The 15956-nt window shown below is 46.1% G+C and overlaps 1 protein-coding gene across 2 annotated transcripts; it reads left to right on the top strand.

The window, feature by feature from the left end:
* The first annotated feature begins 3090 nt into the window (after positions 1–3090).
* On the top strand, positions 3091–9658 carry BCL2L14 (BCL2 like 14). Of its 2 annotated transcripts, none has more exons than XM_033148248.1 (5): positions 3091–3290; positions 4575–4739; positions 6014–6084; positions 7229–7501; positions 8869–9658. In XM_033148248.1, the coding sequence occupies exons 1-5, from the start codon at positions 3104–3106 to the stop codon at positions 8908–8910; spliced, it is 738 nt and encodes a 245-aa protein (XP_033004139.1). In that variant the 5' UTR covers positions 3091–3103; the 3' UTR covers positions 8911–9658. The 2 variants fall into 2 exon arrangements, with proteins under 2 accessions (XP_033004139.1, XP_033004137.1); XM_033148246.1 differs by having other exon boundaries at positions 3091–3530.
* Positions 9659–15956: the final 6298 nt, after the last annotated feature.

Genomic DNA, 15956 nt, shown 5'->3' with positions numbered 1-15956 from the left:
CCCCAGATTAGAGACTATAAGTAGAAGCAGTGGCTGTGAGGCACTTTGTATTTCAGAAGCATCAGAGCTTTCCAAACTTTTCATGTTGGTGACAACACTTTTTAGATACGTATCATTTTGCAATACAGTAATTCAGTTTTACTAGCAAACCGGAGGTTAAACTAACCCCTTTCCAGCCCCAGGAGTGCGGGGAGCATTCCTGTGACACACATGCACACTGCAGCTAACAACTTGTTGTGAAGTTTGGAAAGCTCTGTTGTAAATCATTAGCAGTTGCCCATTGTGCCATTTATCTGGCTCCACAGAAGGTGTGCCAATTTGGATCTGTTACAAACAAACTGACATATCCTAAAATAAATCAGCTTCTGCATGCTCCATGTTAGTTTCTAGTCAATGAAAGCAGGAAGGTGAGGACTGACTTACAGAGAACAGTGGTTTTTTGTTGTTGTTTTTTAATACTGTATATGGTAAGTCTGTTCTTTCTCTTACCAAGGGGCAATAATTTTTAAGACTTCTTATAAATGATACTTTTCTTGAATAATATTGCCTCCAAAACATTTGCAGTGAAATGTTCAGGAACACCACACAAATGAAAGAACATAACAATTTTATCTGTCTGTAGGCGTGCTTATGCTCAAAACTCATTCACATGTGTATATGTGGAAATGTATATGTGTACATTCAAACCCTCAGAGCCACCCTGTAGCTAGCAGGTGGGGGGGGGGAGAGAGTCTGCATCCCGGAGCCTTCCAGGCCCCTGCACTGAGTGGGCCTTGCCTAGCAATCAAGCCAGAGAGCTTAATAGCTCTTTTAAAACCTGGTATCCAATGGAGGCAAAAGGGACGCGGGTGGCGCTGTGGTCTAAACCACTGAGCCTAGGGCTTGCCAATTGGAAGGTCGGCGGTTCGAATCCCCGCGATGGGGTGAGCTCCTATTGCTCGCTCCCTGCTCCTGCCAACCTAGCAGTTCGAAAGCACGTCAAAGTGCAAGTAGATAAATAGGTACCACTCCGGCGGGAAGGTAAAAGGCATTTCCGTGTGCTGCTCTGGTTTGCCAGAAGTGGCTTAGTCATACTGGCCACATGACCTGGAAGCTGTACGCTGGCTCCCTCGGCCAATAAAGAGAGATGAGTGCAGCAACCCCAGAGTTGTCTGTGACTGGACCTAACGGTCAGGGGTCCCTTTACCTTTAATCCAATGGAGGCAGTGAGAGATGTTACTTTATTGGGTTCCATGATCACTGCAGATGGTGACAGCAGTCACGAAATTAAAAGACGCATGCTACTTGGGAGAAAAGCAATGACAAATCTAGACAGCATCTTAAAAAGCAGAGACATCACCTTGCCGACAAAGGTCCGTATAGTTAAAGCTATGGTTTTCCCAGTAGTGATGTATGGAAGTGAGAGCTGGAAGAAGGCTGATTGCCGAAGAATTGATGCTTTTGAATTATGGTGCTGGAGGAGACTATTGAGAGTCCCATGGACTGCAAGAAGATCAAACCTATCCATTCTTAAGGAAATCAGGCCTGAGTGCTCACTGGAAGGACAGATCCTGAAGCTGAGGCTCCAAGACTTTGGCCACCTCTTGAGAAGAGAAGACTCCCTGGAAAAGACCCTGTGTTGGGAAAGATGGAGGGCACAAGGAGAAGGGGATGACAGAGGATGAGATGGTTGGACAGTGTTCTCGAAGCTACCACCATGAGTCTGTCCAAACAGCGGGAGGCAGTGGAAGACAGGAGTGCCAGGCGTGCTCTGGTCCATGGGGTCACGAAGAGTCGGACACGACTAAACGACTAAACAACAACAACAAATTTCCAAGTGGACCCTGTGCCAAAAGAGCTCTTAAGCATTCTGCCTTGCTTGGGATTTGCCTTATGAAATTTCATGCAGCCCAACCAACTACATCTGGCTGAAACTGCACAAGTCAAAGTGCATGTAAGATAAGGAATTTAGTTGTTAAGTTAGGTTTTATTTGATCAGAGGGCCCTTGGCATGGTGCTGGCAATTCCCCTCCTTCAGCACATACAACCTAACTATGGTGGGGGCCAGTTCTGCTTCCAAAGCAGTGGTGGCAGCACTCAGCACCCTCCACCAGACACATCTAGACACATGGGTCTAAATGTATAATCTACTTCTCATTGTATGTTTTGGTGTTAAGCTCCTTGAGATGTTTAGACCTTTTAATCTTTGTATGGATAATGATTGTGTACTGACTGAAGGTCAAATAAATTTTATTGATTGATTGATCTCTAGACACACTCCAGCAATGGAAAGGCAGCTAGGTTTGACCCACATCCATGGTAACTGCCCACCAGCTTAAGTTACCCAAATTGCATAGATCTTTGAAACCGAATGATTTCAAAGATATGACGTCCTATTTGGGGATGCTTGTGAACAGAAGCCAAAGTCACTTCCCATTCACAGGGGCCACCTGCTGATGAAAAGTATCCACCAAGGACAGTGAAAGGCAATGCAGTCAGGCCCTTCAGAGACCCTGGCATGGCCTGACTGGCCATTGGTGCTGCACCTGACCCTGACTATGCCTAACGGAAGTAGAAGAGTAAAATAAATATGCAAAATTGCAGAATAGGAAAAGTTCATAGCCTATACGGGATGCAAAGTTTGTGTTACTTTGCAATAGAATTTTACTTTATTTGAGTACAGAATACATGGAGCCTGACAAGGTGTTCAAATGATTGTAACTTGTACAAAGTCTTGCTGCTTCTCAGAGCTGGACTGAAGTTTTTACGGTGAGAAGGCAGAGCGAAAGGAGATCCAAATTGTTTCCTGTTTGAACTTGGCTTGCTCAGATTTCCCCCACTTTTTGCCTACGTGTTAATGTTTCTAAATGGATTATAGCAAAGCACTCCAGAGAAATTCCTACCTTTACTTGGTAATACCAATAAAGTGGTTCCAGTTACAGGTGGGTAGCCGTGTTGGTCTGCCATAGTCGAAACAAAATAGGAAACAAAATAGGAAATTCTTTCCAGTAGCACCTTAGAGACCAACTGAGTTTGTTCTTGGTATGAGCTTTCGTGTGCATGCACACTTCTTCAGATACACAATAAAGTGGTGTTGCTGTTGTTTTATCTTTGCAGGAGCATCATGAATTTGACAAATTATTCCAGTATGGAAGAAATCCCTTTGGAGGATGTCGATAGAACCAGCACAGAATACAGAGTGCTTATGGCTTATGCCCAGCGTCGATTGTCCGCTAGCAAATACTGGCATCTTTTAGAAAGGGAAGCGAAAGGCCAGGATGGATCATCTCTAGGCAGAGAGAAGAGGCAAGGTAAGGAGAAGTCACGTCAAGGCTTGTCTCCCAAGGACCAAGAACAGCCTACCAGAGACAGGAGCAAGAAGAAGAGGAAGAAGTCCCATTGCAAGTTCTTTCGCTTTCCTTCCTGTCTAAGGGCGCAAGCTGAAGAGGATTCTGGGAAGATGTTCAGAAGGGGTGATGCTGTAAATGGGCATGCACTAAGCCTGCAGGCGGGTGTTGGAAGTGGCTCTGCTTTTTCACTAGAAGAGCAAGGTGGGTTTAACGCCCCCCCCCATTTGTTAAACACTCTAATAGCATATTAGTGGCAACTATTGCTTGGTTTTTAGCCTTGGTTTCAAAACAGTTCTGCAGGCCCCTTCACAGAACGGCACTTCCTTAGAGTTCCATAGGTTAAGGGGATGATAGCTAAGCCACTGCAATGGCTTAAATTTTATGAAATAAATAAATAGAAGTAACGTAGCTAATCTATCAAACTATCTAAGCATCTATAAAATCCTGATTCCGCCCCTGTGACATATAATTCTTATTATTCAAAAAGTGAATTCCTATTCACATGGAGGAAGCCTAAAAGGCAATTAACTTGGTCTGTCTCAAATTGCCCCCCTTAAAAATCAAATGGCCCCCTGTGGGGCATGTGCCCCATGTTGGGAACCACGGCTCTAAGGGGAAAAGAAGACGACTTGTGGGGAAATCTGCTCACCTTGGCAGCCTATCTGACCAAAGCGATGCACGTCCATTGTGAAGGGCTGGTTCTTAATTTTGTGAGGGTCTGCCTCAGGGATTGGGAACCTTTTTCAGCCTGAGGGCTACATTGCCTCATTGCCAATGCACGGCAAAGGTGGGTGTGGTCCAAGGAAGTGTGGCACACCACAGGCATGCGCACACCACACTCCTAAGCACATCACCATTCAGCTTCCTATCAGAGGCAACAGAAGGCTTTCCCCAATCCTACTTGAGGTGAAGGGAGCATTTTCAGAAGTGGGGCAGGGTCACAGGTGGGTGAACTCACGTTGCAGATAGTCTCCCATGCCACGGGGGTTCCAAAAAGCTGTCCTCTTGCCTCTGTGACTCAGCGGTAGATCCCATGCAACACTGAGAAAGGTCTTTGTTCGTGAGCTTGCTGCCAGAAGACCATCTACAGTACCGGATTGAGTGGATCAGCATTTGAGAATGTTCCTTATGGAGAAAGGCTAAAGCATTTGAGGATTCTAAGGCTGACATGCTTGATAATTTCAAGATTGTGCAGGGTGTAAAGAAAACCAGCCAGCGAATTTGTCTCAATTTGTTTTTGAACAGGTGATTCAGACATCAATGTTGTGGTAGACAGGCTTGCTGAAATAGTTGATAATTCCACGCCATTCCCTCAAAGGACAGGATTCAAAGCACTGGAACACACTCTGAGCCTAGAAGCAGATGGCGGGTGTGCTACCAAACCCGAAAATGAAGATGATGTTGAAAAAGGTAACCTGCTTTTCCTCAGCAGCCAGATGGCATTTCTGTAGAGTCTGTGTTTTCAAAAACTTTATTTCTTGAAGAAACCTTTTCCTGATTGATTTGTCTGTTAAGGAACCATTGCACATTTGCCACATAACCCCTGGATGTTGCAGAGGATTCCAGCACACATTCCTCAGCGTACTGGCAAAGCCTTTTTGGTGGTGCTGTGGTGTAAACCACAGAGCCTTGGGCTTGCCAATCAGAAGGTCGGAGGTTCAAATCCCCGCGGCGGGGTGAGCTCCTGTTGCTCAGTCCCAGCTCCTGCCAATCTAGCAGTTTGAAAGCACGTCAAAGTGCAAGTAGATAGATAGGTACCGCTCCGGCGGGAAGGTAAATGGCGTTTCCGTGCGCTGCTTTGGTTCGCCAGAAGTGGCCTAGTCATGCTGGCCACATGAACCGGAAGCTGTATGCAGATAAAGTGAGATGAGCACCACAACCCCAGAGTCGTCCATGACTGGACCTAATAGTCAGGGGTCCCTTTACCTTTACTAAAAACTGTATGTGTGTTTAGAAAAGGAACAGACATCTGCAATATGGCTTTTGTCTGGAAGCACCGTAACTGAAACACACCTTCTGATTTATTTAAACATATTCAAATATATAACACAGTTGTGCCCTATGGATGATCTATCACACAGTTTTTCAGCCACCTTCAGTGATGGTCAGTATTCTCCACATGAGGCAGCTGATAGTATGGCCAGGTAAAGTTAAAAGGTAAAGGACCCTGGACTGTTAAGTCCAGTCAAAGGCGACTATGGGGTGCGATGCCCATCTCACTTCAGGCCAAAGGAACCGATGTTTGTCCACAGACAGCTTTCTGGGTCATGTGGCTAGCATGACTAAACCACTACTGCTGCACAGAGGACCGTGACAAGTTCAGAGCTCAAAGAAACACTGTTTACCATCCAGCCACAGTGGTACCTATTTATCTGCTTGCACTGGTGTGCTTTCAAACTGCTAGGTTGGCAGAAGTAACGGGAGCTCACCCCATCACACGGATTTGAACTGCCAACCTTCCGATCAGCAAGCCCAATAGCGGTTTGGACCCACGTCCCTAGTATTGCTAGACAACCTCTGGCTGATTGAGATAATATACATAGAACACATGGAAAAAGCATTCCATAAATACTTAAAGCTCTCGAGACAGCTTACTAAATAATTTGTTTTAATGAATGTAAATGATTATTTTACATCCTGTGTTACACCAGAAAATTAGCTTCTTCTTTTTTCTGTTTTACCAGATGAGAAAGAAAAGTTAATAAAAGAAATAGTTGCCTTGTTAAGAGCATCAGGAGATAAACTGCAGGAAAAGGTAACCAGTTTGAGGCTGCAATTTGTACTACAGTATGTTGTTTTTTTACTTGCATTGAACCTTAAAGCATTTAATTGCAGAATTTTCTATTTTATTATTTACAATTTTGTGAAAATGCTTTTCTAGAATGTTGAATGTGCAGAAAGGGGAGAAAGATATATTTTAAAGAACAGCTGCAGGGGAAGGAAGACAAGAGAAAGCCTTTTGTGGAATTCAGATTAGGTTTGGATAATAAAATAACAGAATTGTAGAGTTGGGTGGGATACTGAGGATCATCTCGTTCAACCCTCTGCAATGCAAGACTCTCAACTAAAGCATCCGAGACAGGTGGCCATCTAACATCTGCTTTAAAACATCCTCCACCTTCTGAGGTAGTCCGTTCCACTGCTGAATAGCTTTTACTGTCAGAAAGTTTTTCCTAATGTTTTGTCAGAATCTACTTTCTTGTACAGAGGTACCTCAGGTTACAGACTCCGCTAACCCAGAAATAACGCTTCAGGTTAAGAACTTTGCTTCAGGATGAGAACAGAAATAGTGCGGCGGCAGCTGGAGGCCCTATTAGCTGAAGTGGTGCTTCAGGTTAAGAACAGTTTCAGGTTAAGAACAGACCTCCAGAATGAATTAAGTTCTTAACCCGAGGTACCACTGTATCTGGAACCCTATGGAGAAGCAGAAAACAAGCTTGCTCCATCTTTCATGTGACATCTTATTTCCTCACAATCTCTTTTATCCAGGCCAAACATATCCAACTCCCTTGACTGTTTCTTATAAGTCTTGGCTTCCAGACCCTTGATCATCTTGGTCACCCTCTTCTGCACACTTTCCACTGTGGTGCCCAATTTGATCCATCAGATTTGTTTATATCCACATAAAATGTGTGTACATAAAGGATGCCTCAGCAATTTCCCCCCAAATATTTATGTGAGATTTTGGGCAGCTGAAAGCACTTTTCCAGAACTACTTTCACAAGTTGACTGTGAAAAAAAGTTTCTCACAAATCCACACTTACCAGAGAATAGGAGAGCAATTATTTCTCATTTGTATATTTTACAAGGAAAAGCCTTCCTTGAACTTCCTGTGTGCCTTAAATGGGACCAATACCTCTGTTTGTTCCTAATGATAAATGCCTTACATTCGTTTCCAGGTGCAAAATGACAGGACTTTCTTTCAGTGTGCCTCAGAACTGATGTCCTATGGATTCTTCAGTAGAGTTGCCGATCAATTCCTAGAGGAGATACCTGCAGACTCTACAGCAGACTCTGAGGTGCAAGCACAAAGTATCAAAGTTGCTTTTGCTATTGAAGTCACAACTAGACTCACTGCTATAGACAACCATCCCATGAACACCATACTGGGCTTTGGAACAAAATACCTCAAGGAAAACTTCAGCCCTTGGATCCATAGTCAAGGTGGATGGGTAAGAGATTTTGCTTCCTCTGCTGGCACATCCTCCCCTTTCTAAACAGTTACCTGTGAACTTTCCATTGGTGCTGCTGGGCCTAGCAGTCATTCATGACAGCTCGGTGCGAATGCATGGGTACCAGACATTTGCTCTGACATTCTGAAAGTACAAATTATGATTTGTGCTCTTATTCCTACAAGCTTGCACTGAGCTCTCTCATTATGTTAGGATATAACTAGGTTGCAGATTAAAATTGGTTTAACAACTATACCCTTTCTTGGGGAATCTTGAAAAATGTAATCCCATTGGCTAGGAAAATTCTCAGCCAATTTACCCATTTTTTTATTCCCAGTTTTCTTCAGATAAAGCTGTGGCAGTGAAATGAAGATAAAACCAATAAAAGTTTGTAGTGTATATATTTGAGGTGGGCGTGGGGGAAGGGGGGGGATCCAAATTGGATTCTAAATTGGTGCTTCAGATTCAAGGCTTATCTCCCTCAGTCTGCTTTAGGCAATGCTCATTTTGCCTGGGAAACCAAAGCTTCAGAAAGCTGGGTTGCCTCTTGGGGCAGGGTAACAAATGGCTATTTTTTTACTGGAGGCAATGCAGCACGCCAAGGTGCAGAACAGGAGCGGGGCCAGAGATGCCTCCATGGCCGGGGCTGCCCCCTGCCACCCTGGAGGGCATGGCACTGGCCTATGGCAGCCTATTGCTCATGGCCCTGCTGCCCATCTTCTTTGGGGCATTGCACTCCGTCTCCTGCGCAAAGGAGAAGAATGCTTTGGATATGCCAGAGACCATTGCCAACTGAGATGCTGCCCGCTTTCCTATCATTGCCAGCTGCACCCTCTTAGGCCTCTACCTCTTCTTCAAAATATTATCTCACAAATACACCAGCCTGTTACTCAGTGTTGTTCTTCCTCACATCTCCAGTAGCTGATCTGCCAAATGTTTATCCCCACCACCACCATTTTCCCAGGATGAGCTTCACTCTCTTGGCTATAAATTATATTGAGCAAAATGGAACATAGGAGGCTGTCTTACTGAGTCAGACCATTGGTCTATCTAGCTCAGCATTGTCTACACTGGCTGACAGCATCTCTCAGGTTTCAGGAGGGATCTCTTGCAGGCTCACCTGCAATGCCCCACTGCTTCATTCATCCACTGCCTCCTGCTACTTTTGCAGGCACAAGAAACAGGTTGTGTTGCAAATCTGTAGTGTGATGATGCATTTGGACTGATGGATCAGAAGTTGTGCATTAATTGGCATAAGTCTGTATTTGGTTTCCTTAGCATTGGGGGGAGATTCTTGCTCTGCTGTGAACCCCAAAACATACAGAATTGTATAAATCTTACTGACTTGGTTTCCTTTTCACTTCCAGGGAAAAGCTTTAGGATTACCAGACCAAGAAGAAGTAGAATGATGAAAGCCTGTGTCCTTCATGAGACATCTCTTAATTTGGAAGTGGAATCGGGGATGGCTGAACAATCGTTTCCCTTAAATCAAAAGACTTACAGTAGTTGGTTTCAAATTGGCACTGATAGTTCAGTGCATGTGCAATAGGAACATGCTGCTTTTGTGATGCTGGTACATTTTGCAAGTCACAGCAGGTTGTGGCATTTTTAGTCCTTTGGTTAACATGCTTCAATGACACATTGTTTGGGTGGAGAAACCTCTCAGTACTTTTGTGCAAGAGACATCTGTGTAGGTATAAATGGAAAGTAATCATAATAATAAAACCTATATAAAAAAATGGAGATCTCAGGAGTAGGATTGATGGGTTCAGCATGGGACCAGGGCTCCTAGTTTTTTAATGGGTGCTTGGAAGACAGAGATTAGTCAGCTACAGTTTCTTCCATTGTTGTAGCCCAGACTCGCAGAGAAGTGTGTTTACGTTACATTGTGTAACATTACTGAGCCATACCACTTGAGACCTGGTGGGGGAAGAGAATAATTGAAAGTTTTCCCCTGTGAAAATTCCCTTGCATTCATTTCCAATGAACCTCCTTCATTGGAGGTTATTAAGCAGAAGTCAGATGGACGTCTGTCATGGATGCTTTAATTGAGATTCCTGTATCGCAGGGGTTGGACTAGATGACCCTGGGAGTGACAGGAGTATCTTGAAGCAGGATATTGAGGCAGGACAGCCAGAAAGTAGATGCCCAGGCAGCAGCAGCAGCAGAAGAAGCAGAGCTTCTCCAAGCTCAATTACTGTGGTGGTTGGGGTGGCTTTCATTTTCTTCTCCTACCCTGACAATCTGAAAATGAAAACGAAGGGCTGGGATGCAGGACTCCTGCTTAATGGCAGCCAGAGACTTCCACAAAGCAGCCTTGGCCAGGAGCTGCCGACAGTTCTAAGACCCGCTGTGTCAAATGCACTGGCAGAGGAAGAGGTGTGCGGGGGGAGCGCCCCGGTCCCGGCAGTGTGCCATCGCGGCTGCCCCCCTGCCTGCGCAGGGTGCCCCGCCCCCAGAACACATGCCAGCCCTGCCCCGCCTGCTCTCCGCCCCCCCCCCCCGTGCATGAAGCCCCACCACTGGTCAGACAGCTTGGACCTCAACCTGGCAAATGGGGAAGACCCCAGAGGAACTGTGGCAGTAGAGGGAATCTAACCTGATCCAGCTTATCCCCCACTAAGAGCAACCTTTTGAGATCACAACAGCTCACATAGGCAACCAACCAAAGATCTTGCCACTAATGTGATGCTGTTCTAAAGCACCACAAGTAAATATGGTGTTACCTCGGGGGGGGGGGGGAGAATAACTGGAGGCAGATTTCTGGAGTGATATTTGCCCTAGCCAGGCTGGTTTCACCAACCCCTAGGAATGCCTCTGCGCACATACAAACACGTATTTATATTTGAGAGCCAGCATGGCATAGAGGTTAGAGCATCAGACTACTAGGGCCTGGGAGAACAGAGTTCGAATCCCCACTTGGCAGGTCTTACATTTCAGTAGGACTAACAGGATCTAGTGCCAAATTACCTTACGTGCACCCACTTGATCACTTTGATCGGCAGAATTGACCCTGTGTGCACAAGTGCCACAGAATACTGTACCTGTTCCACATTTGTGAGAACTCGATTGTTTAGCGTGGCAACGCCTACACTATGGAACTCCCTGCATGTTGAGGTAATGTACTCTTTTGGGCACCTGCTAAAAACATTATTGTTCAGACAAGCCTACCCAGATGCTTAGAAACACTGATGTGAATTTTGAATTTGTTGTAGTATTTTAACTTGTGTATGTTTTAAGGTATAGCTGTAGATTTTTCTTGATTTTCTTGTCTTATATTTTTGTAAACCACTTTGAGGTTTCTTTTTCTTTTTTACAATCGAGCAGTGCATAAATTTTATGAAATAAATAGGAAAAAAATTACATTTACTTTTAGTACGGAGATTTGTTCCTATATGTTTAGTTCTAGATTGCCCTTTCTACTTTCGATTTATTTGGCATCCGTTATTATACTTTGTTGTGTTAAATACTTGTATGTTGTTGGCATGCATCTGTCTTGAGAGACAATGGAGTGAGCCTATGGGAGTGAAGCCAACCTGCTGGAGAATCGCAGTGCCTGCTGTACTGTAACTGCAGAGGCCAGTAACTTGTAACTGCTGCCTCCCGAGTTGCTTTTGCTGTATGACCTGGGTGCAAGCCTGGGCAGTGGGTCTGGAGGTCCTGAGCTGCTCAGATGACAAGACTCTCCTCTCTCCCTCACTGGTGTGGTCCAAAGGAAAGCAGAACAATACGATTGGCACCAGCTGAGTTGCAGGAGTTCCTGGAAGGAGGCATGCAAGGTGCCCTCCAACCACCTTGGGCACTCCGCTTCAGATTTGTTTAGGGTTTACTCTTTAGCCTTTTCTTCTCCTGAAAATGTCCCACAAGGTAGGATATGTAAACAACAACGACAACAACAACCAGAATCAAATTTCTCCATCCCAACCTGAGCTGACTGGAGCATGAAGTTCAGTGTAAAAAGTGGTGGTGCAGGTGGTGGACCCAACTGCCCACTGCACTCCACATGTGCTGCACTTGGATAACCTGCACATCACTCCCTATGATTTCAACCCCATGTGGCTGAGTGCCAACAGCAATGTAGCCAAAACACTGAGAAATTGAGCTCACGGTCTTTTCACCCTAAAACAAAACTCAAATTCTTCTTATCAACAAAGCTTTCTCAGTTTCAGCCACCCAACAGGCTGTTCTTTTTGGTTTTCATTGCAGAACCAGGTGTCGGAAACCCTCTTCTTATCTGCTATAAATCCTCCTATGAATCAGGGGGGGGATGCCTTTCTAGGAAGCCGGAATATCAGGACGATGAACCAGTCTTGGTATATAGGCATATCTTGAAGCTGACACAGCTACAGCTGGCTGCAGGACCGGTGGGGGGTGACGCAGACTTCCAACAGCAGACCTGAGAGGATGCCTTCGCCAGAGACAAGTTGAAGGGATTGCAAGGAGACACCAATGAGTCAGAGGGCTTCTCTGAGAAAGAGGGACTATTGTACAAAGGAGAAACTTTTTATGTTCCAGTGGGTGACCTTAGAGCCAAGGTCTTCCATCAATGTCATGATAACCCTACAGTGGATCACTTCGGACAGCACAAGGACTACCAGCAAGATGATTGGGTACCCAAGCTGCCTTTGGCAGAATTCATGAACAATAACGCCCTTCACGTTTCAACTCAGCAGACCCCCTTCTTTGCTAGCTATGGATACCATCCTCGTTCCTTTCCATCACCAACCGACACCTTGTCAATGCCAGCTGCAGAATTCGTAGAGCGAGTTGGCAGCCATCCAGGAGTTACTAAAGGAGCATCTGGACTATGCAAAGGAGGCCTATAAGAAGGCAGCAGATGCTCACTGGCAGCCTGGCAGTGAGATCAAGCTGGGGGATCCAGGGGCGTCGCTGTGGAGGGGTGGTACGCCCCCAGTGACAGGGGACGATGGGGGTGACAAGCGGCGGGTGGGGGGTGACAAGTGGCGGCCCCTCCCACCACTCCCACGCGCCGCCGCTTCCTCCGTCACCCCAGGAGCAGCAGCGCTGCACGGACGGGGTGCTCGCTCGCTCGGCCACCCCATCCGTGCAGCGCTGCTCCTCCTGGGGGAACCGGTGGTGCGTGGGGAGTGGCGGGAGGGGCCACTGCTTGTCACCCCCACGCACCGCCGCTCGCTCCGTCGCCGTGGGAGCTGCAGCGCACAGTGTGTGCGGTGCTGCTGCTCCCGGGGCGACGGAACGAACGGCGGCACGTGGGGCGACAAGCGGCGGCCCCTCCCACCACTCCCACGCGCCGCCGCTCCCTCCGTCACCCGGGAGCAGCAGCGCACGGCCCACCTCCAGCCAGTGGCGAAAAAAGCCGCTGAAAGAGGGGGCTTTCACCCTTTCAGCGGCTTTTTTTTGCCGCTCCGCTCCCTGTCCGCTGTGCTCAGGGAGTGGAGCCCAGGGGGAAAGGACAGGGGCAGGCCAGAGAGGGGAATGACACCCCCCTCGCTGACCCAACCCCATCCTTTCCCCGGGACGGCTCCGCTCACGGAGCACAGCGGGAGAGGGGTGGGCCAACTGGCCCGGGCGGAGGCGTCGTTCCGTGCGCATGCGTCATGACGTCATGCGCACAGAGCGATGCCCCGCCCCCATGGGTGCCGCTTGGCTTGCTGCCCCCGGCAGCCCAGCGGCTAGCTACGCCCCTGGGGGGAGCAAGTGTGGTTATCAACACACGATTTGCAAAAAGGCAGATGGAAGAAATTAGATCATCAGAGAGTGGGTCCATTTGAAGTGATATACCAGAATCCTGTGACTTTTAGACTTCAGTTGCCTGTATCCATGAAGAGTCACCCTGTGTTCCACAGATGGTTGTTGTCACCAGTGGTGCCTACGCACCCATACCAGACTCCTAAGGAAGCTCCTCCACCTCCTGTCTTAGTAGAAGGAGAGGAGGAATATGAAGTAGAGCAAATCCTAGACTCTTGATGGTGATGGAAAATGTTGCAGTACCTAACTGGGTGGAAGAAGAAGAAGAGTTTGGATTTGATATCCCGCTTTTCACTACCCGAAGGAGTCTCAAAGCGGCTCACATTCGCCTTTCCCTTCCTCCCCAACAAACACTCTGTGAGGTGAGCGGGGCTGAGAGACTTCAGAGAAGTGTGACTAGCCCAAGGTCACCCAGCAGCTGCATGGGGAGGAGTGGAGACACAAACCCGGTTCACCAGATTACGAGTCTACCACTCTTAACCACTACACCACACTGGCTCATACTGGAAGGGGTATGGGTCAGCAGAAAAATTGTGGGAGTATGCAGAGCATGTGCATGCACCAGAATTGTGAAAGGCATTTCATGCAAGCCACCCCCATAGACCCACGGCAGCAGGGTGGAAGGAGGAGAGCTATGGGGGGGGGGGAATGATGTCAGGGAGCATGCTGAGGAGGAATGGTGGGAGTCTCCCCTCCTCCTGCTCCTGATCAGGATCCTGAATCTTCCCAAGAGCAGTGGGGCAGTACAGATTTGGAACACTGGTTTGCAGAGGGGTATAGTTTAGAAGGCAGAAGTTGGGAAGAACTGGGTGGTGAACAGCTAAGAGAAGAACTGGGAGAGAGAAAGTTAACAGACTCTCTTTTGCTGGAAAGCGTACACCCGCTCAGCCCAAGGTCAAGGAGAGAAGATAAGGTGGCAAAGCGGTTGTGAGATCAGGTTGCAAGACGCGCAAGTGATGTGGATGACGAGGGAGGAAATGGATGGAATCATTAATTGGGAGCACTTTCATTCCTAGAAATTGATTCTTTGTTCTCTCTCTATGATCATTAAAACTTCTAACTGGTAAGAGACTCCTTTTGCTTTGTTCTGCTTATCTACTGCCAAAGGGTGGGCGGGAAGCCAAGTCCCTGAATCCTTACACAGAACTACCAACAAACAAGGAAATGATATAGTGAAACGAGACACCGGAAAGAATCCAAACCCCAAGACCTCAATTTTGCCAGATAACCCACAAACCAATCAAAGCTGATAAAACAGAATACCACCAAAAATACTAAATTAAATAAAAAAGCCCAGCCAAAATGAAAAACCACAAGCGACACAGGAAACAAGTCAAGTCAAGCCAAAGGAAAAGCGTTAGGGTAAGAATTAGGTTAAGCGTTATGGTATGGTTAGAATCAGAATTAGGTTTAGGTTTAGGGTGAGAATGAGGGTTACGGTTAGTGTTATGGTTAGGGTTCCTTCAAGCTCATGATCCTAATTATGAATCATTTCCTAGGTGGATCATTTTCAGATGTATAGAGTAGTTGTCACTAAAGTTCTGCCTCATCAGTGTCACTAAACAGCAGTAGCAGAAGAACAAAAATCATACGGCACTTTTTGCTAATATTGGTAAACGTCCTATTTCCCTAATGTTCTTCCTGAATACTTCCCAAGGTTTTTACAAGATTAACAAATGCCCCCTTCTCTTCCTGATAATTTGTGTAGAATTAAATGGCTGGAAAAGTAAATGGGTTAGGGTTGAACCTGAAAATAACCTACTAAAGAAGCAATTTAACAGAAGAGATATATTTGGTTGGCTCCAAGAATTCTACACGTAGAGATTTTCAGTATTCAGAAAAATTGCCTTTCACCCCTTCTCATTATCTTAAAATCCCTCAGTAGTCCCTTAGGAGTGTGTATTCTAATAAACTGTCATAGCACATAGAAATAACAGAATAAAAGTAGGTGCTGATCTGAGGAGGTGTACACAAATCTACAGTATTTTGAACCCATCATGATGGACGAGTTTTTGATTAGATGCTGGAATTTGGTGGCCTTCTTTTTAAAATCACGTTATGTGCAATGCAATGAGTTTCTGCAAGTGTGGCATCTAGAGGCATTGGATCTGCGATTAGTTACGGCTGTGCAAAGTTGAACAGACAACCTTTTCCTCAGTTTCTTTATAGCATAATTACTAATTAAAGTAGGCAGTAAGAGTTCAAATATACTTAAATCAGCACTGATAGATTACGTGCTGAACACTGTATCAGACTGGGTGAGAGTGAAGAGAAACCAGCTTTAAAGAGTTGTCCTTAAACATGCCACACCTTGTGCAAACACTTTAGTACTGTCAAGATGTGTGGGAGGGAATACAAGTTATGCTTATGATGGTTGGTGGAGCAGGGTTGCATCTAGCACTCATGTGGCTGAGACACACCATCAGGAGGCTGACCCAAAGAACAAGCTGCACATTTGTGTTAGAAGATCAGCAATTTCACATTTGAGTTGTTTGAGAATTCTCCAGACCCAGCAATTTGTCAGTTTTTGTTTTTATTAGGCCTGGAACTTATTCTCTATCTCCTTCATCTACTATCTGCCTTACTTCCTCTGACTCCCTTCTTGCAAAAGATAGTTCAGGCACTGGGGCCTGTCTTATATATTCTTTTGTGAAGACACTTTATTTGTCCTAATTGTACTAGATCTCAAAATGCTAATTTGCCTTTTTGGTCTGAAGGTCTTTCC

This window comes from Lacerta agilis, chromosome 5, assembly GCF_009819535.1.
Source record: "Lacerta agilis isolate rLacAgi1 chromosome 5, rLacAgi1.pri, whole genome shotgun sequence".
NCBI lineage: Eukaryota > Metazoa > Chordata > Lepidosauria > Squamata > Lacertidae > Lacerta > Lacerta agilis.
This window is presented reverse-complemented; position numbering and strand designations above follow the sequence as displayed.

What these genes read in the sequence shown, in the direction of transcription:
- BCL2L14 (XM_033148246.1), top strand. Translation starts at nt 3,104, where the DNA reads ATGAATTTGACAAATTATTCCAGTATGGAAGAAATCCCTTTGGAGGAT. An exon ending in TGAAGATGATGTTGAAAAAG is followed by an intron (nt 4,740 to 6,013) that starts GTAACCTGCTTT and finishes CTGTTTTACCAG; the next exon opens with ATGAGAAAGAAAAGTTAATA. An exon ending in TCCATAGTCAAGGTGGATGG is followed by an intron (nt 7,502 to 8,868) that starts GTAAGAGATTTT and finishes TTTCACTTCCAG; the next exon opens with GGAAAAGCTTTAGGATTACC.